Genomic DNA, 25,528 nt, shown 5'->3' with positions numbered 1-25,528 from the left:
TCTATTGCACATCTTTCTGGTACCCTTGCATTTTGTTAGCATTACTGGGCACAGCCCCTTTGTCTCGGTTGGTTTTTCTGTCAGTTATCCCAGAAATTCTCTTCCAGCTCTGGAAAGCACGCAAATAAAACACTGAAGACTGGAGGATCTGGCGAATATGAGAATTATTCTTGGCCTAACAGTAAATCATGGGTCTGGGACAGTAAATCACAGATCTGGGCTCTGACGCTTTAAGTTTTTGAGGAGGAATGCCATGTTTCCGGATCAGTAAAAGTGAAGATTTTTCTAGCAGGTTAGTCCTACTCTGTCAGTGTCATTAGGTCAACTGTCTGGGCGAGCACTACTTCTATGGAATGGGCTGAACAGTGCATATACCCACATACGCCTATATCCACATCTGGATTACAATATGTATGTAGTATCTTGCTTACACGAGAACTTTATGTTAACATCTCTGTGCCAACCCTAGGCATCTGATTTTTTAGCTGGTTTTTTTTCGGCCTCACAGTATAGACAAAGTCTTACTGGTTGTGCCATATAACCTAGCCCTGAGCTAGGTTAGCAGTCATCCCTAGGGCCTTTACTCCTCTGGGTACTTGAGGAAATCTTCACAAGGAATCCATATATCACTTGCATCCATATATGGCAGTTGTTTTTTGTTTTTTAAGCACTTGAACAAAACGTTGTTGCTTAAAGCGTTTGTTATGAAAGAAGAGCTCTTAAAACTGTTTTCTGTTAGTCATCAGTCCTTGAAACTGTTTTAGTTTCCTGGCCAAAGTGTGTTTCCCTTTTTGCAAAGCTAAGCTCTGAATGCAAAAGTCACTTTACCCTTGTGATGATTTTCAAACACTAACAGCAATCCAGCATGAGGCATTTGAAGCACTCTCCATTCTTCACTTTTTCTCAACACTACTTTTAACTGGGTTGAACCCTTTCAAGAGAGAAATTTTTTGCCTCGTATAAGGGCTCTGATGGACAAGTTCTGACAGAGTTGGTTGCAGTGTAAGGAGTTCCTCCCTCTCTGCTACAGGTTCATGGCTGTTAGACTCATCTTAAACATTTTTGGGCTGTTTTATCCCCAAATCAGTGAGAACAGAATGGATGGTTTGCCAGTGCTGTTGTCACACCTGTTTATCCCTGCTGGCACAGCCTGACTGAAATGCCAGCAAGATTTCAAGTTAGCAGTGAAGCAGTGTGCTGGCTGGCTGGAAGCGATGGTCTTAGACCCTTGTTTGCTCCTTGCTGCTCACTCCTATCGCATCCTGTGCACCAGTGTTTGCTGGGCTGCTCATTGAGCATCTGAGACTCTCAAACCAGCAGGAAAATACTCACTGTTGGAGAGTAGGATTCAGCTCCCTAGAACTGTTCGCTGCAGGCTGCATGAGTGCCAGAGGTCTGTAGGTGAGCTGGTGGCTAGGACAGGGTTGAGGGGGAGCAGGACTGTCCCAGCTGTGCTGTGCTGCCAGTGGCTGAGAGACTGCAGATGTGGCACATGCCATGTTCTGGTGTCTGTGCTACTGGAGAGGTGCAGAGTAGGTGCCTGGGGACATTAGCACCTTAGGCTGTCACAGCTCACCTCTGCCTCTGGCTTGCCAGAGCCCGGAGACAGAGCGAGCTTTTTGAATGGGAAAGCAAAATGCCAAAACACTCCGGCAGTTCAGATGTCCAGAACAGAAGCAGTACCTGAATTGGAGGTTTCAGTCTTTATCTTTTCAAGTCCATGGTAGTTAAGGTGACTGACTTTCAGAATAGTGCGTGTCACTGTCACCTGACATCTCCCAATTTAGGTTGATGGCTGGTAGCCTCCCTGCTTTAACTTCTGGGAGGCACAGGAGACAAGCAGAAGGAATTGAAGCCATGCACTCTTTGGGCTCCTAAATAGAGGATGTTGATGGATAAGAAAAACCTTGCAGAGTTTCCTAAAGAAGGATTGTCTAAAATTTCAGTTACTGTTACATATTTTCAAAGGTTTATGTGGCTGCATCAAATTTTAATGTCAAAAACCTATTTGACAGTAAATGAAAAAAGCCAAAAAAGCTGAAAAATCCAAGCGATACTTCTCACTCTATGAAGCAAAACAGCTACCTCCTGCCTAGTTTAGAAAGAAACTTCATCTGTAGATAGGTTTTGATGAACAACATGTTTTTACATGATTTAGAAAAAAGAAGAGTTAGAAGTTTGGTTTACATGCAGTAAGCAAAGACAGGAACAGAAGACTGGTGGTGCCCATTAAAAATGAGTAATTTCTGCAGGAAGAAATGGTCTCATCAGTGACTGCAACAAAAAAAAAGGTGCAGAGAACAGGACTGCAAACCAGACAAAACTAGGAGAGAGAATATACATACATACATATATATATATATAAAACCCGCAGTCATAACCAGGAAGAACTACCTGGAAATATGGAGGAAATGTAATTTTTTATGCAGCAGGTTTTACAGCAGATTTCCCTGTTTTCCACTAACTGAAATGTTTGGTCCATAGCAACTTTTATTTCGGATAATCACAGAAAACAAAGCTATTAATTGTGGGCAAAGACAAAGTGAAAGTTGGGTAACATTGGTGATGGCAGTATGAACGCTTAGTGCTCATACTCCACATAGACATGGTCAAAAATAAGCATTCCTTGTGCTGTTGTGAAACAGGAGGATTTGGGGTTATGAGGAATTTGTATCGGGACACAGTTTTTTTTTTTTACTGGAATAACAAGTCTGGTCTCTGACTCAGTGTGCAAGTGATAGATGCATTGAACTTCAATTTATATTTTGCTTTTATTGCATCTTATTGAAGCATGAATGGGCCCTGGTACTGTCTAAAAGGTGTGATGGCTTCATATTCCAGTTGTTAATTTTTACCATTACTTAGCTTGTTTTTTCCTCGAGGGCTTATTAACGGGTTTTTCATTCAGTGACATCGTTGCCCTTTTTTTAATCAACCTTCTAGAATTTTACATAGGCCATTACATGTAAGGATGAGAACATTATTACTTCATTCTTTTCACTCTAGTAATTTTTATATTACAGTGAACACCCTGATTAAACATTTATCTGGAAAAGGCCATGATGAAAATAAAACATAATTAAATATAGGAACTAAATACTGAACTCCTGACTTGAGGCTGAAATGATAAATGAAATCAAACGTACACAGGGGAAAATAAAGTACTGCAAAACTCACCCAGTACTGCATTTTAATGTTTTATTGAACTAGACCTACAAAGCAAGCTGCTTGTGTCGGCTACAGGAACTAATTATTTCTGAAGGTCTTACTTAGAATCCACTTATTCTAATTGTGTTATACTAAAGGTGCTTGGTCTTTGAAAAAAAAGAAGCAAAGAGAATCATCTATATTTGAAATTCAAGCAGCACTGCTGCAGGAGAGGGGTATGGCACAGTTTGGGTTTCCTACTCAGGTTTAAAAAGCAAAGCAGCAAAGCATTATACTCTATTGAAGATTGCTAAAGAGAAATCGGCCCGTATCCCTCATGTAAATCCAGGTGTCAGAGCAAGGAGGCAAACATGGTGCTTGGTTGCATTGAAGGAATGGGGCTGGACCAGGGCTTGCTCTTGAAGGCTGTGTGTGTCTGCTCTCCCTGTGTGTGTGTTCAGACACTTGGCACTCACTGTCGCTGAATCAGGAAGACAGAATTGACTTTCCTGTCCAGCTAATTATAATTCTTTAAAGAGATTAACTGTTCTTTTCCTTTAAAGGGACTTTATCGGTGAATCCCATGTCAGTTACCTGCTGCTTAGGATCTCTTTCAGGGATCATCATCATCAGTGCGATGATGCTTGCAGGCAGAGTCTCGTTTTGGACAGATGTCTTGGTGACCAAACTGGGTGTACAATGTATTGCTTCTAGAATTACCATATGAGCCTGTAAATAACTGCTCAATCCATGGCTGGCAGTGGATTTAGATAGCTCTGTGAGACACAGTTGCAAAAACCAGACTATAGTTAAACATTTTGGCAAGTAAAATCAACATATACTTCTTGTTTTATACTTTCCATGAAGTGCTTTTCATCTTTTGTATCTATAGCGCAGTATAATTACCTACTCCTTTCCTTCCTTCCTTCCTTCCTTCCTTATGTATACTGTGGGCAAGCGAAGGGGTTGGTTATTTCTCTGATGTGATGCTACCTGGTTAGAAATGGGATGTGTTTTGTCCTCTGAGGGCAGCTGACAACGTCTTAATTGGTACCTAAGTGAGACATCCTGTGAAGTGTGGGTCTTGGGGATGCAGACCTTTGTGGTGCTCTGCTTTGATTTCTGAACCAGTCCCATGGGGAGAAGGGGTGGGGAGGATGGTTTCACCCCTAGCAGTACATTAATTATTGTGCCATCTGTGTGACTGGGGGCACTGGTGGATTTTTGGTGTGATACAAGACAGTGCTGTGCTAGAAAGTGAACAATCGCTAATCCAGTTCTGTTCCCTGGGACTAATTCACAAGTAATGGCTGGCTGCTTAGGAAAGGAGGGAAGACAAGTCCCTGGGCTGCTCAGCAGTCCCTCTGGGCCAGTGTGGGAACAAACAGTTCCACAGGTCTAAGGAGTCTAGCTGAGGGTAATGGAAATAAAATGTTATCTTGGCAGGGGAAACCACATATGCAAAAAGACTCCCTAAAGTGATTCATCTTTACGTTTCCTCAGGACCCAGGTCTTCTCTCCTGGCTTTTGGTTAGCTGTCATTAACACAGCTACGCACTCGACTCGCATAAGTTCCTCTGATGTAACCAGGATACTCTGCACCTGTAGACGATGAGAGGCCTGAGTAGCTTGGTGCTCTCAGTGTCCCTCATCTGTTTGCTCCACCGTGTGTACAGTGCCCAAGCTGTGAAACTCCCTGTATTGGGTTCTGCCTCATTGATGTGAACGTGGTTTTCAGTCACTGCATACAGTTTCCCTCTGGAAATCTTTGTCCCTAGTTGATAGGCTGATGGATGGCCTTTAAATGTTGTAAGTATGTTTGGCTTTGCAACCAGATTCAGAGCTAGGTGGCATTTGACAAACTCAAGCCCTGACTTGATTTTATGTCACCTCCCTTGGAAAGGGGCTAGGGCTGATGTTCACAGCCTGACCCCTTTCTTCCATAGGAAAAAGTGGATGGCTGGGAGTGAGAATGAACAGTCATGGCAGAAAGCAATCCTAAAGGTTGTTGAAATTTGGCTCTTTGAATGAATGGTGTGCAGAGGTGACCCCAGTGCTGTGATGCCAATACAGACGTATAAATGCCTGGTTCTCTGTTCACATAAATGCCTTTTTCGCGTGGAACAGGAAGAAAAGGAGAGCACAGAACTTTTCCTTGCTTCTTGTAATTCCATTTGTTCTGGTGCCTGGGAGTTCATTTGCAGAACTTATCACCAATTCTATAAATGCTAATTTACTTATGGAATTTAATAATGCTGTCTCTCAGCAAAAGCTACTGGAGAAATATTTTAAGTGCTTTGCAAATGTTGAAAGCATAAAACCTGAAAATACCTGAAAGGAGGATCAGCCCTATAACAATTTTACACGTGCTTCTCTGTGCTTGTTTCTTAGTCTATGAAGCAGTGGTCCACCCTTATGAAGTGCTTTGAGATTGCAGGATGAAAACGTATCCCTGTCTCCAACTGCAAAGTGTGGTGGCTCTAGGCCCCAGTTTGGAAAAGGGAAATGTGGCCGTTCAGGTGGCTTCTGCTGAGATGCTGAACTAGTAAAAGGGAGACCTCCTTCGGTATCTAGGAGGTATTCAAACCCACTCATTCATTCTGGCCACTAGGTCTGTGACGGGAAGGCCCAGGGACAAACCAGACATGGGTCATTTTTGATGCTAGGAGATGTGTTTAGAGAACCTGTGAATTTGGCATGCCCAGTATATGTATTTTTTGGCCATGTGCAGTTCTGACCGTAGCTGTCTAGCTTGCACACAATGTGCAATGAGTGCTTTGTTTAGGTTGGAAGCAATAGCACATATCTTTACCAGCTTCAGTATGACTTCCGGCACTTTCCAGAATGAGCAGTGGAAATGAGTAAGAGCAATATTTGTTGTACCTCAGTGAGCCAAGCCTTGGGGATGGACAGCTCAGGGGGAAGTACTTCAGCACCTCTGTGTATAAAACATGGTCTGCATGAGACACCTGCAATGGCTTTGGCAGAGCAGCGTGGCAGAGGCATTAATCTGTCCATTTCTTCTGATTTTTAGATTTCATTGTAGTTGTCAGTGGAGGTTTGTAAATGCATTTCATTTACCTGTCCATTTTAATCAAGTTTAGATAGCACAATTCTGATTTGCTATAAACCAGCTGTTATCCCCCTGTAGGCTTCAGGAACCTCCAGCTTGTTTGGTGTGGGCTTTTTTCACCTCCCGTCATGCAAACAGACTTGTCATTTGTTCATTTATATAGAACATCTTAATTACACTTTGCACATATGATGTTGTTTGAGCAGCAATATTCATGAGAAATAATTAGGAGAAATGAATGTGGGAAGTGGTTTCTGACTGTGAGAATGAAATTTCTTACCACTTTCTTTAAAAAAAAATAAATTAGAGACTCTAAAATTTAAACTCCAGGCAGAGGAGTGCAAAGACATCACTGTCATTGGGCAAGCTTCAGGCATTACCTGAAAACTCTAATTCAGGGTATAATTCTTGACTTTTCAGAAGCACTGACTTTTTAAGTAGTGTATTATGTGGTGGTTTGAATTGAAGTGACCATTTGGGGTGCTGGCTAACATTGTAGCTTTCCTAAATCCATCCTGGATAACTCTAAAGGGCTGCTCTTGCTGTAAAGCCATGTAAACTTTAGTACTTACATTTCTTAATCTCCTTTTCATTATGCTGTTTCTGAATTTCCAGTCAAGGCTTGTGGGGACAGCACTGTGCATTGTACTCATGCTAGGAAAACTGCTTCACCTTCATGACAGGCATGAGTTCTTCATGAAGGCATGAAAACTGAGTCGTGTTTGATGGTAACAGCAGGAGAGCATCTTGCTGTCTGCCCTGAGCCAGAGTGCACTGGTGGTGCTGGCACACGTAACTCTGATAATGAATGGGCCTGCATTCAGTAAATAAGAGAGGTTGGAGTACAGCCTGTGCACATGGTGAGCTTTCCTTACACTCTGCATTTCAGGACTTGGCTTTCAGATGTAGCCCTCAATCTGGGTATTCTGCTTTTGTCCTGATTAAAAACACATCTAATTCTCCATATGCAATTAAAAAAAAAGCTGACTTGTTGCAGGCTTTTATCTATCCAGTCACCTCTGCTGTATCACACATGAAAGATGAATCTTTTCCAAGTGACCTTGTTTTGAAAAGGTGGAGTCTGTATCTCTGAGACTGTAGCCAGGAGGGAAGCTGTGGAGGACATGGATGGTCATCGTCAGAGAGCCTGTATGTTTGAATATCTACAAGCTGTCATGCTTGTAGTAAATGGGGGAGTATTTCCTCCTCTTTGCTTTCCAGTATTTGTTGCTAATTTGTCTTTGGCAGTCATGATTCTTCCCTGCAAAACTGTAGCTTCCTGGGCTTCTTCCTCTCCTGTGATATCCTAGCCTCCAGGAATTTTAGCAGGAAAGATCAGTTTGATGTTAATTGTCAGGAGGTAAAAAGAAAGTTGCTGAACTTGGTCAATAAGGAAGACATAATTGGTTGAGAAGATGTAGGATTTACACAGAGAAGGGTGTGTTGGCTTGGGATTGAACATAACTGCACATATCCAGCCTGTGTGTGGCTCGAGGCTGATGAATGGCGTCCAACTGTGGTTTACTTCCCCCCTTATCTCTGTTAAACAGTGCTTAGCAAGCTTGGAGTGCATTGTGGCCAACTTCTGCTCTCTTAATACAGCAAACTGAATGAAAGCTGGAGTCAGATAACCCTCCAGTGAAAAACTGCAAAAAGACTGGCATTTATCAGTCCTTACTTCCTACAAGAGCAAGCTGTGTTCTGTGGTACTTCCATTATCTGAAACAAGAGCCGGCTGCTGGGGTTGGGTGCAGCCATTTAGAAATGTGATTTGTCTTTTTCTGTCTTCAGAGAAACCTCCTTAAAGTATTTCCTGAGGCTTTTCTCAGAATCTGTGTCAGAGCACCAAGTCAGCTAGAGGCAGCTCTCTCTTAGGCAGCAGACATTTAGCACAGTGACACCAATATCTTTATAAGATGACCTAGATTAGAAATGTCTTGTTCTCAGTTTGCAGAAATCTGCTCAAATATTTAATGTGACTCAAAGCTGGGTTTTTTCTTTTTTCCTCTTGTAGAGACAGAAATAAAATTCAATAAAAATCAAGTGAAAAATAATTAAATGCTTCTGGGAGCCAAACGGTTTCAGGGAGCAGGTAAACTGGAGTTAGAATACATCAGAAACATGCCGTCTGCCCCCGTGGTCTGTATACTGCTATGGCATGGAAAAGGATGAGAGATTTCCTGTTTCACTCAGCTGCTTTCACCTTCTAAGTTTTACAAGATGCCCAGTTTACAAGGTGGAAGTCTGAACTGGTTATAAATAAGACCACTGAAAAGCCAGACTGCCTTACTCAAAGCATGTAGCAGGGTAGCTCCTTCCTGCTGAGGCTTGGAGGAGCAGGACCAGTGCAGTCCCAGTTTTGGTCCAGTCAGATCTAATGTCTAGCCCACAGAGCTGGCCAGTCCAAAGCAGGAGGGCAGGGTGCTGTGGGTGGCTTGTGCTCACCAGGAAGATTTGGTTTTCCCTCTTTTCTCTCTAGTTACTGCCTCAAGATTCTGCCTGTGTTTAAACAGCCTGAGTCATCTCTACAGGCATCTCATGGGGGTGGAGAAGGGTACATCCACCTTTTTTGCTAGCACTGCCATATTCACATGGCTTTAAACTCGCTGCCAAGCATTGTTTTAGCTCAGTGCTTTGGGACTGAATTCCCCTTTGGGCAAGTCCCATTTACACTGTAGTTTCAGTTAGTCAATGAGATTTTTTAGATAGTGTAGAGAAACTGTTGTCCTACTCATCTTTCCCCAGAGGAGAAGGGAATCTGGCCCCTACATGAAGTGTCTGCAAGAAGAAAAATCCTGTACTTCCCTGAACAAAACCCTTAGTGAAAACAGTTCATCAGACTTTTGGGAAGAGGCTGCTTCCTTTTCTTCTTTTCTTCCCTTTCTTTCCTTTTTTTAAGCTCCTTGCAATCATGGTGAATTAAGGTGGTGAGATGGCACAACCTTTCCCACCCCTCTGAAACCTTTGCCGCCCCTCCAAAAGGTCATGCAGCTTCATATGTCGAAGGTGGGGTTTTTAAGAGCACCAAGCATTGCTTTCAGTCTCTTGGAGTATTTTGAACATTTTTGCCATCGACTTAAATGCAAGCAGTGTTAGGTGGGCCTTCAATGCATTTTGATAGTCCTATCCTGAAGATCTAAGGTCTGTGACGCAGCAAGGCTGTGCTTTCTTACATACCCTTCTGAAGTATTGTGCAGCCAGTGAATGGTAAGCTACATATACCAGTGTAAACAAGACATCAGAGAAGGAGAAATACAGGTGTTCAATTACAGTCATCACCACAAAAAGCAGGTGAGAGTTTAACAGGGGCTAAGAGAAGGCTATGAGGTGCTTAGAGATTTGCTTTGTTTTGCAGATCAGTGAGGCAGGGTGGTCTGAGAATGGACAAACAGACAGCAAAACAGGACAGTGGTTTACCAAACCAGTTCCTTGAAAAAGAGTTGAGCAAGTGAAGAACTACGTCTGGGCCTAGTGTAGATGCTGTCAGATCTCACTAGTTTCTGATGCTTTACTTGAGTCACTTGTAAAGAACTATGAAAACAAAAGGAGATGATTACTAATTTAGTTACACAGATGCTGGTGTGGCTTTTATGTGGCATTTAGAAGGAAAACTTCTAGAAAGAAGGAACTTTTAGAAGGAAAACCTTTTGGAATGTTAACACCTGCTTCTTCAGTTCACATAGGTGGTTCATCTCAAATAGGATGATCCCTTAACAAAGAAGGCATCTGGGGTAACTAGTGGCAGATCAGATGTGTTCCCTGTGCTTGTCCTCAAACATCATCTTCTCTGATGGGCATGACTTGAAGAGCTTCCACTTAAAAGGAAATGTTCCAATAACAGGCATCTGCAGTGGTATGGCCAGAGTGGGTGGCCAAGGAATCATAAAAGAGCAGTAAAGTCAGACCGGATTGGGAAATCCTTTGTTTTGGTTTGGTTTTATCACTTAGCTAGGTTACTGTAATTCAGCTTTCCTGATCTTATTAGGCAGTTGATCAAGCTGTCACCAGCTCTTTCTGCTGTTGTCATTAGTGAGAGGCTGAGGATAATGCCCCGCTTAACAGCACAGGCAAAAATGAATGTAAAGCACTTGCCACTGCTTTGACAACAGGCAGTTCCATGCTTAGAGGATTAAGTGGTGGTGGGTTGCTTTTTGTTTGGTGGTGAGGTCCTATATTTGCTAATATGCTAAATTCAACCAGACTAATGTAGGAATATTAACCAAAGAACTGGAAAGGAGATCAGGATCTGCAGTCTGTAGTGACTGAAAATACAGATTTGTTGTTTTTGTTCATATAAACCTTCTGTTAAAAAAACCCAAAAAACTATCTTATGGGTTTTTTTTTTTTTTCATCAAGCGTCAAACTATTCCTTTCTGCAAGCGTGCCTTTTGGCATCAGACTCGTGGTGCATATCACACAGCACCAAGTATTAAGTTAATCACTTTTGAATTGGAATGGTTTACGAAAAATCAAGGAGAGGCTGAAGTGTTAAGCTATGCAAGTCTAATTAACTTGCAGCTTTAATGAGCTACTGTTTCTCTAGCAAAATAACAAATGGGATTATAAATGGTACCTGCAGTTTGGGTTTAAAAAGGATTTTGTAAAAAAGTGACCTTTTTCTTTCCTTCTGGCTTCTCTGAGCACCTTGTGTTGCAGAAAGGCATCTGAAGTGGACTGCAGTCTTTCCCTCTCCTGTGTTCCCTTTTCTTTGCTGGATTATTCTTTGCCTTCCCCTGATGTTTGGAAGAGTGGAGCTTGTCTTGACCATGTGATTGAGCACCGCCACACCAAGCCTTCGTCTCCAGAAAAGAAGGCTCCATTTGGACAACGATTATCCCAGGCCAGAGGGGATTAATGTGTGTAGATGTGATATGGGTATAGGGAGGGTCTCTAACATAGCTGGGCTGTGTCTGACTGCAAACCTTACCTCTTGTATGGTAGGAACTGGAAGCGGTAGGGAAGATAACTGTGTGTACATAATGAGTTAGCTGTGTTGCGGTCTGGGGCGCTGAGGCCCTTTCTAGCTTCCCTTCTCAGTGCTGAGGAGTTTCAGCAAGAGATTGTGGCTGGAAGCTCCTTGAGAAGAAGGAAGATTTGTATCCTGCTTTTTCAGCTGATGTGAATGCATATGCTCACAGTTCTGTTTGATTCTTCTCATTCAAGGTGAATTTTACTCAGATACGGAGACGTATTTAATGCATGGGATTCTGTGTGAGAAAGCAAGGCTCACACTGAGGCTCTAAATTGTGACAGTAGTCTTGGAGACATCTCGCAGCCTTTCCAGAGGGTATCCAGACCAAGGTGTTCATAACTTGTGATGGTGACTTGTTGGAAAAACAAGTGTAATAGCTGATTTTTTGGGTTAATTTGGCTCTATACAAAGTCATTTGAAACTGCTGGATTTCTCACAGTCAGATGCATCGTGTTTGGAAGATGCTGAACTGGTTTCTGAAGTGAAGCCAAATTTGAAACCTTTTAAAATTTCCATTTAATTCCTTTGGCCTGGCTACCTGACATTACATTCACCAGCAAAGCTTGACATTTCCCCTCCTCTGTCCCCTCCCCATCAGCTTCAGTGGCTTGGTTGATGATGAGTACAAGGCTATTATCAGGATATGTTGAATCAAGCTAACTTTGCTAATCTGTTCCAGATTCAAAATAGAGGTAAAACATCTGCTTTACTTGTTGAGCTGAGCTCCATGCCAACTGCAGCATGCCTAATGTAAAGAAAGAGATGAAATGCTGTTATGGACTGATCTGCATGTTTGCACGTAGTTACTCTGCTAGTAATAACACTGTCATCAGCCTCAGTAGTTAAATGTTTTTAATCTGAATTTTATACTGGCTCTGCATAAGGTGAATGCCAGTGACTAAAATCTGCAAAGGATTTACTCTTTTATGAAAACAGTAATAACCAACCATGGTGTTCTTCAGGTGCACTGTGAGCTCCATGACCCTTTAAATCAGGAAACATAAACGTTAGTGGTTAATGTCTTTTAAGGTGTATTTGGCACTGGCAATGTATGAGAAAGGAAGTTGGAAGATTCTCTGGGTTATTCTAGAGCTGGCAGGAGGAAGTCTGTTGGGGTGGCACTTGTTCATCAGAGGAATGAGCTTCACTGCAGTACTTAGGGGACAGGCGGTGGTGAGGTGCTGTGTGTGAAGTGCAGTGCAAGGGGAAGTTACGTGAACCTGAGCAAGATCCACCTGTAATATAATGGTAAGACCAAGCAAGTCAGATGTTTCTGATTTTGCTCAAGTCCCCAAAATGTCTTTTACCTCCCTTATGTCGCTTTCAGGACCCCAGAGGCTTGCTGTTGTCTGGGGCTTGGTTTACACACCCGTGACAGCAGGACCTTGGAAGTGTTTCAGGTAACTGCTAAGAAGAAGATGAGATTCAAGAACATGTGAGACTGTGACTGCAATATGTATCTGTCCTTAACAGACACCCAGTGTGTGTGAACTCAAGTGAAGAAAGCCACAGCTGTAATTAACCTCTGACGAGTGAATGCAACAGGGTCTTGGAAGTTCTGCTGGGGTCATGCCACACGTTACAGTGTTTCTACCCAAAGGCACTAGACTCCCCTGGAGCTTTTGGAAATGTGTATATATATGTGTGTGTATATATATATGTATTGATTTCTATAGAAATAGAATTGTGCTGCACTGTTTAAGTAATTGCCCCTTTTATGCTGTAATATCCACCTGAAATGCTAGAAAATGCACTTTCTCTGGATTTTTTGGGGGTGGAAGTGCAGTCTGCTGTAGCTTATTTGTATTAAGCCTTGTGTCTATGTAAGTGTGATGTGAATTTTGTTTGGGCTCTTTTGCTTTTGTATGTTCAATCTCTTGCCTATGAAAGCCTGAAAAGCCAGAAAAGAATCTCTTTGACTCTCAGTGATCTTTAGACTAGTTCTGTTCTTGAAATTATCGTCTTCTGCAGTTCACTGTTTGTAACTCAGCTGAATTGGTAACCAGTGTCCCGGTTTATGTTGCCTTTAATGGAGCAGAGATGCATCCTCCTTGCATGCTGCTGTTCGAGCTCTGTATGTCTTGTGTATCTGTGGAAAGTGAATGATTTCTTTTAGTAACAAGCCTTTATTGCAAATTGTTCTCATGCTCCCTTTAAATTTTCTTCTGTGTAGGCTGCAAAGCTCTGATCTGTTTGGATCTTCCCTGTAAATCATGTTTCAGAGCTCTGTTTGGTGTCCGAGTCAAGTGATGCCCTAAATGCCTCAATCCAGTCACAGCCTAAGCAGTTCTGAGCAGTGTGGAAAGACTACTGTGTGTTTTGCAAGCCTCATTGCTATTTTAAGGTCTCTTCCTCTTTCATAACATTGTTCAGTTACATTCAGTTAGTAACTGCAGTCCCAAATTCTTCCTTATATGAAACTGCCGTGTAACAGCTCTGGATTTCTCTCTAACAGACATGCTGTGTTCTCGTCCATACTCCTCATCTTCCTCCAGTCCAGTTGTTTGTGTAAGGTGTTGAGGTGGTTGTAACCTGCACTGGAGCACTAGAACCTGCCCTCCAATGTCATTGTAGTCTCTTGTAGTTCAGAAGTATTTGCAAATTTATCAGGGCACTGTCTGTTTCATAGCTGCCTTCTTTGTGTGTACATTCATATAAACCAGGCCCTGTTAACCAGCAGAAGTCCCAATCTGTGTATGATGAGTATCAGTGCATGCTGTCTATATCAGATATAGCACTTAATTACAGTGCAGAAAGAGATTCAATGGACTATTATTCTGTACTACTGAGTGCCCAGGATGCCAGAAGAAAGGCAGGTCTCACTGTGCTGCTGTATTGAAGCAGCAATGTGATAAGGTTGCTTAAACCAGCGGTAGTGTGTGTAGAGGTCCTTGCTCGTGCTTACCTTGGCAAGGAAGAGAGGGGTAAGTCATGGTTTCGTAAGCGATAAACCGAAGGAAGATAAACTTGCAGCATTTCCGCTCCTCTCCTGTTTTCTCTTTTATTCTTCTTCTTGGCTGCCATTGCTGCTGGTAGAGTGGGTGAAGGCAGGATGTCAGCAGTCTCCAGAGGATGTGGGGCTGTGGGGCCACTGAACAGAGGAGCCGGGTCAGTTTAGGTGTGCAGCTGCAGCCAGCATGAACCTGTTTGTTCCCCAGAGCATCTTCCCAGTGCACAGGACTGGCTTTAATAATCTTTGTTCTTCTTGTTGTGGAATTCAACACCTATGCAGTTGATTGAAAAAGGAATTGCTCGTGTGCTTGAAGACAAGCAAGCAGGAAATGAAGCTTTCGGTAGGGTTGATGTTTTTCAAGTGAGCTTCTCCCCTAACTGTGTCGTTATTAAAACTCTAGCAAGGAGCAGACCAGTCACTAGTTTTGCTGCTGCTCTGCTGCCAGCTGTTTTATTTCTCTGGAGGTTCATAACCTCATGTTGCCTGGCCACCTCTCAGATGTGCTTCTGGTGGGGAGAAAGCACAGGGCTCTTCTGAAAGCAGGTGGTGTAATATGGCACAGTGCCTCTCACTTGGGACTTCACTTAAACTGATTTACACAGCTGGAATTTATGCCCCTAGAGATCTTACTCACTGCTGTACTCTTGTTCAGAAACACTGCCTTGGTGCCAGGCCTGCTTTCCTGCTTCTGACTAGATGATAGATGGATTATGGGGGAGGTGGGAAGGGGAAGGCAAAAGCTCTGGAAGTCAAAATATGGATGTGACAAGAAGTATTCATATGGATTAGTAGTGCAGCACTCACTGCTGGGAATGTATAAAAAGAATTGGATCCTTTCTTTGGTAGTGCCATTACAACCCCATCGCTGTATTTAATGGTGTTGTTGATATCTTTGTTGTGAGATATCATACAACACACACTTTGTATCAAGACAAAACCCCAAGAAACTTTGAACAAACAAATTAAAGAGGACAGGAAAAAATCAGCATACCATTAGACTGATTATCCTCAATCTCTGCAAATATTTCAACAGATCTTATTGTGCTGTCTGTGACAGACGCTAAAATGGGTAACAAATGCTGGTGAATATAACAAATGTTATGCTACTATGTTTATTTTTGTCTCCTTTAGAAAATGCTTTCTTATTTTAACTAGCCTGCAGCATGCCGAGTCTTTGTTTCCACGTGATTAATGTAACTTCAAGACAGGATTTATTAACCAATTTTCTGATATGATCTGCAGGCACTTAAAAAAACATCCCCCCCATCCCCAAATGCCAAAATCAAGAACCCCACCACTTAAATCAAGACCAGTGGACAGCCTCCAGTAATGAGAATGAAGGAAAGGACACTGGACAAGCTGAATTAAACATGCTTAGCTCTTTTCCTTTTTAGAAGTGATCTAAATTTAACATCCCATGAGATATTTCAGTGCCTTTAACTGATAAGTTTAACAAAACATAGGCCGCTCACAGCGCATTTGGTGTGTAGAGGTATGTCAGGATTCCAGGAATGGCAGGATGTAACCTTCACTTCACCTGGAAACATAAGCAATTCTTGGGGCAGTTGATAGGCTTCATAATGAAAAATGGGAGAGAGCCAAAATCTGGAGCCAAGCTGACAGCCAGAAATAGATCTGCTGAGAGGCTTGTTTTGCACCGTCCAGAATGGCATATCAGAAATTGTGTGAACAGAAATACCAGGCTTGGTCCAGCATTGCACAAGGAGACTCAATCTTGACTATTTTCCTTTTTAAGTATCGTGAAAGCTTGACTAAATGAATGTTGTCTTCAAGTTTCAGCTGTCTCAATATGTTGCAATACTTTTCCCCAGATAGTTTTCACTTTGCTTTAGGTTTTCTTTGTCACTTGCTTGAAGTAAATGCAAGTGTGTGTTTGATAGTGTGTGTTTGCCATTGAAGGTGTTGAGGAGTGCATCGCCTAAGAACTCCAGCTCCCCTGCTGCAGCAGCATAGGGGCAGCCAAGAAAGAAGCAAAGGTTTAAATCTCTTGGAGAAGGCAAGTAGAGAAAGGGGAAGAGCTGGGCACAGGGAGGACCAGAACGGGAGGTTGCAGGGGGTGGCAAGGAAGCAGGGGTGTGAAGAAGGTTTGTTCTCATTGCTTCACAAGCAGTGTACTTTTGGGAAAGTGAACTGAGGTATGTTCTGGTTTGCACATCGCTTACTAAATAATTAATTATGATTATGTTTAATTATAGAATCAGCTCTATTGTCTTCTCTGTCTGGCTGGAGACACATGGAGTTTGTGGGTGGGGTGTAAGTGAAAGCCAGGTCCATCTGACTGGGAGTGGAGAGCTGGAAGCCCATGGGAGCTCAGCCTGGGTTTCGAGTTCTAAATCCAGTTTGCTATGGCAAAGGCCTAACTGGTGTGGAGGGGAAATAATTAAAAGCAGGTAATGCAGAATGTGCTGTGATGGCCCTGCTCCGTTTTCACGATTGAGCCATTCTCTAAGCAGTTCAGGTTGTCCTATTCCAAACATAGCATAAGCAATGTTCAAAGCCTTGTTCCAGCCTTGCTGGAAGGTGTTTTTCAGCTTGTCATGGGACAATCTTGTTTCAGACATCTTTACTGCTACTACTTCAACCCTTTGCCAGTGATGGTGCTATTTTTTTCCCTTCTGTTAATGATGTACAATAGCTGTAATGAAGGAGAGCTTGGAGTTTTGGAAAATCGCCTAAAGCTGATGATTGGATTTTTCCATCCTCAAGATGCAGAAGGGTGTTTTGTTAGGCCTGAATTTCCAGCCTCTCACCCTGATCAGTACCGAATACCAGAATTCAGCCAGAGGGGTGGGCATCCTCCCAGACTGCAGGCAGCTTCACAGTCTGCCCAAGCTGCCCAACAGAATCAGGTTGGAGCTGCTGTATTTCTGTAGCTGTTGGGTAGCTTCTGATTAATTGTTGTCCAGCTAGCAATGTATACCAGTGGTTAAACACAGGTTTTATTAATGCCATTGGCAATGGCAATATCTGATGATCATGTTAGAATTGCCAACTGTTTCTGCACCAAGGATTTCTGGAAATATTCAAGTCTTCATTTGTGAAGGCTTGGGTGCATGCTTAAGTGGGAACTACCTACAGAACACATTAGCATAACATGAATTATTTAGACATTTGTGAACAATTACTTAAAATCCAGAACCACTTATGCATTACTGAGCATTTAACTGATCTTGGGTAGAGGGGAGGAAGCGCTGAATACAAACCCAGCATTGTTTATAACACACTGAACATTGCAGACATCAGTTGAACAGCACCAACAGCATCCTTGCTTGATGCTGTTGGTGCTGTTTAGTACCTGTGCCTTAGGGTTAGACCAGACTGGTAGCCATAGGCGTGCACTGGGGTATTTTCACATTTGGTCACTGAGCATTTCTTTGTGTTTTGATGCAGTTGCCATTCACCATTAGAATCAGCAGATTGGAGGGACAGGCTCTTAGGCACGGAGGCTGTGGGCAGGTTCAGGAGGTACTGGGTTGTCCTGGCAAATGCAGACCCCCTTCTCCAGCTCCTCTTTCTTTAAAAATCTAGGTTAAAAGTTACTACTGGAGCTAAACATATGCTCTAGTTACAGTTTATAGATACATCTTTTCCTAATCTCAGCAGAGCATAACAGCAAATGAAGCAGTGATTGATTCCCCAATGCTCCTGCAGTATGTTCCCTGTGTGCCATGCGCCATCAGTGCTAAAGTCCTTTTTATGGTCTGAAGGATGAACACAGCCTGAGGTTTTGCAGAAGCTGAGCAGAAAGAGGTTGTTATAAATGACATGGAGGGAAATGAGGAGCTGTTACAGGAAAAATGAACATGTCTTGCAGTGAAACTTAAATGCCCAGCACACCCCTCTAAGCAACTTAGAGCACAGTGTGGTGGCAGTTATAAAGTCATTTGTATGGGGGAAGTGTCAGAACATAGTTCTTTAGTGTCCTTTAAATGGTAGCTTAAAAACAGCACAAAGATCTCTCAAAGTTTGAAAGGGACATTTACCCAAAGTTTTTCTTGCTTTCAGAAGTGTTGATTGGTGGTTTGTTGAATACTTCTGTGTGTCATGTAAGTCCTTGGGCATGGAAATGCAGTGGAACAAATTGAAATAAATAGCAGTATTTGGGCATACATGTCCCTTCTGCATTGCTTCATGTGCAGTCCTTACAAATAATTGGGATAGTCTGTGAAAAAAATGGAAGGACATGAAAATTAAATCAATTTAAAAACTTTTCTCCTGCAGTATTTGAAATGCTGAAGTGTCCAGGTTATTTAGGTAAGAATATTAACTCACTGAACTGTGCTGTCAGTTTGCCATAATGCTTCCAGAGGATCACTCTCTTTATGGATTTGATTCTCTCCACTGGCCTTTCAGCAGCTTGAACAAGTATTCCTTAGGATTTTCTCAGTAAAAACCTAATTGCTGTGAAACATCCCTTAGCAACTGTCCAAGGATGTTCTTCTCCAAATACCAGCTCTGTGAATCTACTTTGCAGTCAAAACCCGCTATATAGAAATTGCAGTAAGAAGTGCAATCTTTGAAATGATGATAAATTGAGAGCAAAATTCTCTGTGCTTACTCAGCAGTCAGCTCTTAAAACGTAGTAAAAGGCTAACCCCTGATGCAAGTGAAGTAGACTGCAAAGCTTGTTAAAAAGTGGCTAGTGTTGAGTAATTTCTGTGCATGGAGCTGTATAAATACTAAGCACCAGGGAAATGTGCTCTTAAGAATTAAGAGAAATCCTGTTAATGACTCTTCACTCATACAGACTTTTAAGTTAAAACACCATTTGAGACATGCATGTGTTGTATGCTCAGGGGGAGAAAGTCCTAAATTAAAACTAGGAAGAGGAGTAGTCTTTTTGCTGTGACCAGTGGAACGAAATAGGTGTATGTGCTGTGACATTGCAAACAGCCTTGTAATCTTGATTAATGGAAGTACTTGCAGAAAAAGATAGAGGTGTTTGGCAAAACACTGACACAATCAATACCACTTTGAAATGATTTTGTGTCTTGCTACATTGTCTTGCTAGTTAAAGAGAAATGAGTACATGGACATATGCAAGTGTTGAGTCCAGCAACTTGATGTAGTGCAATTAAAACAAGTAAAAGATCAATACATAACTTCTTTTCACTCGCAAGACCGAATGATGGTATATTATATCAAATCAGCATAGGAATTGGTCATCCTTTCACTATCTGACTCCAGCTCCTGTCAAATGAAAATCTGACTTAATTAAGTCCTTGTTAGTGTGTCAGAACACCTAAATCAAGACAAAATATTTCATGTATGTCACAGTTACTCGACAAAAATTCTAACTGATTAGCAATGAGCTTCAGCATCCGCTTCAGACATAGTAATTAAAATGATACTTGAGACAGTCCACTTAGATACTGCATCTCTTCTGGGATTCAGAGACCTGCCAGTGCTGCTGGATAATAGACCCGGCTTTCCTCTTTGCTGTCAGATCCATGGAGGAGAACGTCACAAGGCCAGATTGTTTTCTGCCAGTGTGGGTTGTCGGCTCCACAAGACGTTCTTCCATGGGGGTTTAAGCTCTCTATTGCTAAAAAAAAACTGTTGTGCTTTCAGGTCAATAAGCTAATTTTACCTTAATTTTACCTGGTGGGCTGAAGTCCAGCTTGTGATTGTACATATGCAGTAAAGATAGGGAGGTAGGGATAGGTGCCTACATGTCTGCAGATACTTATTTTTACAATCAGGCTAGTTACAGCACAAAGTAAAGAACACTAACAAAACTTGCTGACGAGTTTCATACTTGTAATAATAACTCTGTAGTAAAAGTGACATGGAAAGTTTTTTGTTAGCTGCTGGTGTATATTTTCAGGAAAAAAATGTGAACAATCCCAGCTGAAACTCTGTAAGAATTTAGGAGCTCTGGAGAGCTGGGCTGATGAAACGGGTGTTCATCATTCCAAAACCTGCACCTTGCTTCATTCTAATAATAGTTATACATAACCTGCTCTGTGCTTGCTTTCTGTTTGTTCTTATTTTATTCGGAGTGTTTAGCAACTTCTGAATGTGAAGAATTTTAAAGCAAAGTATTTCTGATAATGAAATAACCCATTGATGATGTTGTCATGGGCTTTAGAAATTATTTCCCCAAATATTCTGCATCCTTCTTTGGTAATTAGGAAGTGTCATTATCTGCCCTTCAGGAATTTAGGGGGGGGAAAATGCAGTTATGAAAAGCTCATGCATGAATGTGGTTATCCCTGAAGATGAAGAAAATAATCTGTTCAGGTCATTGGACATGCATCATCACCACGTACATAACTGCACAAGTTCCATTTCATCACTGTCAGCTATTGAATGGAGCAACACTTTTTCCATTGTACTGATGGATGCGGATGCACATTCTCAGTTGCAGCAAGAGTGCTGCAACATACTTCTGGCATGTTTTTCCTGAACAGGTCATTATAGATGACTGTGAGTCTTACATGGGAACATGTCTTAGTATGTAATAAAGATTCTTTAATGTGTTGCTCACTTCAAAGCTAATACCTTTGAAAATGAAGTAAAATCATGAAATAGTAAATGAGTAAAATGCCTAACTGGAGAAGGCTGCATAGCAGTGACTCAGGATGGTTATTGAACTGTACCGGTGTTAGCTCTTCTTTCCAATTCACAGGCTCTGATCTTTTTCCGTTATTTCTGTCTCTTGCTGTTACAATTAGGAGTGGTAGATTCTATTGTAATTAATTTATAAAAGGTAAATCTCATGGGAATAAGGGCTGAAGGACTGAGGTCTTTGTAAATGGGTACGTGGCAGCTCTCTCCTGTCAGCAAATGTTATGTGTATCAGCAGTCTGAGGCTTATAAACTGTTTCAGTTAAATACTGGGTTCTGATATAAGGAACTGCATGTAGATATGTGGTGGTGGACAAAAATTGAGATGGGGATCTCACATACATTCCAGGTTTAAAGGAACAGTTTTATTCTCAGTCTACTTTCTGTGTTAAGTAGCTGATGCCAATTAAAAAGCTCAAGCATTTTCTGTAAACCCAGGTGTCTGATCCAGATTTCTGGCAGAGGGAAGAAGGGTCAAACTCTCTTATTGTAGCCTTTCCTCTTGTATTAATGTAACAATGTGCGGTACTTTATTCTTTCCCTATTAAAAGAAAAGCATCACCTCCAACAGTATTTTAACTTAAAAAAACCCAACCAACCAACCAAAACCCAACAGATTTGGTGTTTGTTAAGTGTTTGTCTTGGTTCTGATACTCTGTTTGAAACCTCAGCTTATGTGTCATCAGAGCCTGGCTGATACCTTTTGTTGAGTGCTGGGTGTACCTGCAAGTGGGTTCAGAGACTAATCTGAGCTGCTGGGGGTATCTGTTGCTTGGCCACTGGGTTGCGTTGCCCTTTAGCTTGAAATCGAGTTCACTGCTTTCCTGTTTACTTTGTTCTTTAAATATTGTGATACATGTACATGAAATGGAAATATTTCTGTGTGAGCATTCTGATTTCATAAACATTCACTGGTTCTTCATAGTGTTAGCTTTGCACTAAGTATAGGACATTTTCAGTAGTGGGCAGAAGATTCAAGAGTCACTTCAAACCACTACTTTTGGTAGAGAAAAAATGCAGAAATGAATCCATCTCACTGTTAGCTGTATTCTGATTTGAGCTTGACAGATGAGGAAGAAGGGACCAGACTTTGAGTACTGGTGTTTGCTTTCTCTGGTGGGGAATAGCCTGTGGCTGTTCTGACATTGGCTGGGAAGGAAGCATGCTAAATGGTTCAAGTGAAATGCAATTTGTTTTCTTTCTTTTCCAAACATCCGCTAGAATACAAAAGACTGCAGACAGTTGTGATAAAAGATGCTGCCTTAGTCCTTTTTCCTGCAGAGGAGTGGCGAGAATGAAATTCCAGTGTGAATCTTTCTCAAGGGCATAAGGGATTAATACATCTTAAAATAGACACCATCAACTTAGAAATGTATTTTCCACACTTGAATATGATGAATTTTGCAGTGAAAAGATTGGGTGAAAATTGTATTTTCTCTGTTCTTCCAGCTTGTTCATGAATTTTGAGATAACCTTTTTACAAGTTAGTTAAATTCTGCAGTCTTAGGAGCTGTTGTGGGTTTATGTGCTGAAGTAGTCCTGCATGCTTCCATTTTGCAGAGTTATTTTAGACTCTGGTGATTACATGGCACCACAAACTCTTTGCTGCTGGTAGAACCACAAGGCAACCTGGACGTGGGTAGCAAGCTCAGAGTGGCACACGCTGCTTTTAGGACAGGTGACAGTGGAAGGGGGCCACCACCTGTTTCAACTATGTGCTTCAGGGGATAGGGATCTTTTTAATTTGTCCCCTTCCTTTCCAAGTCTCCAGCAGCAAGTTCTTGTAATTCACTGGGTTAGGTTCTGCCAGCTCAGTTAATAACTCAGATATTTGTCCAGAGCAAACCTAGGTACAAGGACGTGAAATTGCCAGCTCTGGTCATGTAACAGCAGCTGAGCATATGCAGTGCTCCCTCCCACTGATGGGCAGTGATGCCAGCATTGCCAGAGGAATGAGCATGGCATATTGTTTCTCCCGTATGCCTGATTATTTATTTGTGCATTCCGATTCATAATAGCATAATAACAGACTTGAAACAATAATATAATTATTTCGCTTCTTGGGTGGTTAAAATTAACTGTGCTCTTTGCATATTTATTCAGTAAAAAGATACAAGATGTTTAGTAATTGCCCAGAAATTCATTATCTGCATAATGTTCTGTTTCTAAATGTGTATTGCATGATCATTAATCTGTGCCAACAGCAAGCATGCAGCAACATCTGATGTAATTAGTTTCCCCCTTACATGCCAAGGAGAACATCTGGGCTAATTGCATGTTGTTGACAAAAGTTGCCATTCTAATGGGGGTCCCTCTTTCTGCACATACACATTCATTATATGTACAAACATACTCATGATTTCAGTTTATCCTCAAGCAAACTGATAGTTCTTGCTGGTGAGATACTCTTGGTGATGTGTTACTGGGGTCGTACAGTGTTTGTGAATAGCATTAGTAAATGTTAGCAGGGATAATATGCTCTCTTTTTAAACAGAAAACAAACAAACCTGTAACATAACGCTGCTTCTTCTGTTTTGTTTTCCCAGCCGCCACTGGTCCAAGCGATTTTCAGTGGTGATTCAGAAGAGATACGGATGTTGATCTACAAAACCGAGGATGTCAACGCCTTGGTATGTGACTTGGCTTGTTACATGCTTGTGATACGTGATCACCATGCTTATGAACTGTTGGAATGACAGTATTAATCATGTTCTCAGTAATTAACATGTAACAGAACGGGAATGCTTTGGAAGTTAGAGATGTGGGGATTCAGTGGAATCCTAATTAGTTCTCTTGAAATGTAATTATCTCCAGCAGGTGACTTTAAATTTTCTCAGTGTATGGTAATTATTCCAAATCTGCAGGTCAGGCAGGGACATTGTTTTCTCTCTTACTGAGAAAATGAATGAAAACAGCTGAAAGCTGCATGTTTTTACTCTCTGTAGAGTTTCCTTTTAGCAAGAGTCTTTGTAGATCAGGAGCTGCTATTCAGTGTTTGACTATAGTTGAAAGCTTCACTATAAGTCTCAGCAGTGAGAGTAAGGAAGCAGTATCTTGGCCACGATTTGCCCACAAAGGAATTACTGTTCTGCAGATTGGCTTATTCTAGCCAGAACAATGGTAAGCAGCTGTAAACAAGTAGTGGTTAAGTGTCTGGCAGTGGAAAAAAAAAATCTTCATTTGGGCTTTTTGCATAAGGTTGGGCTCTCCCCTGCCCCCCACCTTTGATCTTAACTTAAATCCTTACTGTTAGAAATGAACTCTGCCAGTCCTGACTACCATCTGTGGCCTCTGAAAGTGGTAAGAATATAAAGCAGAAGCAGAACGATGATTTCCAGGTGTTTCCTGGACTTTTGAATCAACCTTCCTTTTCTTCACTTCTTTTTCTGACATAAAGCCATCAGTTTATTCATAGTTAACCCCAGCAGTTTGTCTGGTGTAGTCTTGGTGCTGCAGCTTTTGCAGGCAGTGGGGTCCAGCCATCTGGTTCAAAGCTGCAGAAAGGAACTGGAGAAGATCTGGTTAGCTGGAGCTTCACTCCATTTGCTATCGAGTGGAGGGAAAGAGTTGCTGTTTTAAATGGAGAATCTGATCAAACATGACCTTGATGTTAAGCTTTCCCTTTGATTATCAGTACCTGGTTGCTTTCTTCAAAGAAGTTCCTAAAAGTGCTTTTTTAAAGCATCATCTCCCTTGAGTTTCTTCCTTATTTGTTTTCAACAATGGTCACAAAAAGCCAAAGGAAAAAACCAAAGCCATCCAAGCAATAAAAAAAATCCCCTAACCTAGATGAACATGACAGTCCTAAAATTTCCTCTGTATTTCACTTTATTTTTTCAAAATAGCATTTCCTGTAGAAGGTTATTGCAGCTTCTCAAATGTTTTTATATCCTTTGGCTGCAAGTGTGGTAGTAACGGTTGCTAGGGAGATGCTCTGAACTGTCAGGTGCGATACTGAATGAAGAATATGTGTTTTGCAGATGAGTACTTAATAGAAATAGTCATTGAACTTGAATGGTCTTGCTCAGAATGCTGTTTGAGATGCTAAAAGTCCATCCAAGAAGGCTTTTCCTCAACAGCTGCTTTGTCAGGAGCAACAAACAAAGCTGTTTTTTGGAGTAATTAGAAAAATACCAGTCAACACAAATCCTGAAGGTTTTGTGTGTGTCTGGACAGTGATTGCAGACAAGTGTCACATGCTTAAAATGTCACTGAAGACAGATCAAAAGACAGCATTCCCCACCCCACCCCCCCATGCTGTGAACTGGCAATTTGCACCGTGTGCTTCTATTACTATTTTAAGGGTGTTTTTAATTGCTTCCATGTTAGTATTTCTTCAGTGCTTGGTTCTCACGTGGGAGGAAACTCTGACACTGTTTGGCAGCGATTTGTCCTTTGTTGGTCGTTTTGGTTAGCTGCATTAATACTGGAATAGTTCACATAGAGGTAGGATGGGGAAATGAAATAAAACTCCATTTCTGCAGCAAGCTTCCCAGATTTCCGAAGTTTTAAAAATGGGGTTTTGGAATCTGCAGAGGGAGTTTATTTGGAAGGCAGAATTAAAAAGCACATGGAGAAACTATGCAAAATTAGGGATGTATATGCATACTTCCTAAGGGAGAATCAGTCTCAGAGGAAAGAGTTTGGAGCAAATCAGAAGTGTAGAAGGTTACTTGGTTTGGGGCTTTTTTTTGTGATCTGGTAAAGTAATTAGCATCTTTCCTAGCCAGGAAGTGTATGTTGAATGAAATGGCTACATTCTGAATGCTGCTATAATTGTAGCTTCTCTTTG

The 25,528-nt window shown here is 41.7% G+C and overlaps 1 protein-coding gene across 14 annotated transcripts in view; it reads left to right on the top strand.

The window, feature by feature from the left end:
- The window catches only part of ANKRD44 (ankyrin repeat domain 44), a 139,911-nt gene that overhangs the window by 40,338 nt on the left and 74,045 nt on the right, over positions 1–25,528 (top strand). For all 14 annotated transcript variants that reach the window (XM_062619676.1, XM_062619685.1, XM_062619677.1 and 11 more), the window contains exon 2: positions 23,283–23,366. In XM_062619676.1, coding sequence (XP_062475660.1) covers positions 23,283–23,366 — 84 coding nt within the window. The remainder of the gene's footprint in view (positions 1–23,282; positions 23,367–25,528) is intronic.

This window comes from Pezoporus occidentalis, unplaced genomic scaffold, assembly GCF_034315485.1.
Source record: "Pezoporus occidentalis ecotype Australia unplaced genomic scaffold, CSIRO_AGI_Poc_V1 ctg213, whole genome shotgun sequence".
Classification (NCBI taxonomy): Eukaryota; Metazoa; Chordata; class Aves; order Psittaciformes; family Psittacidae; genus Pezoporus; species Pezoporus occidentalis.
The sequence above is the reverse complement of the archived record's forward strand: the minus strand, read 5'-3'. Positions and strand labels throughout refer to the sequence as shown.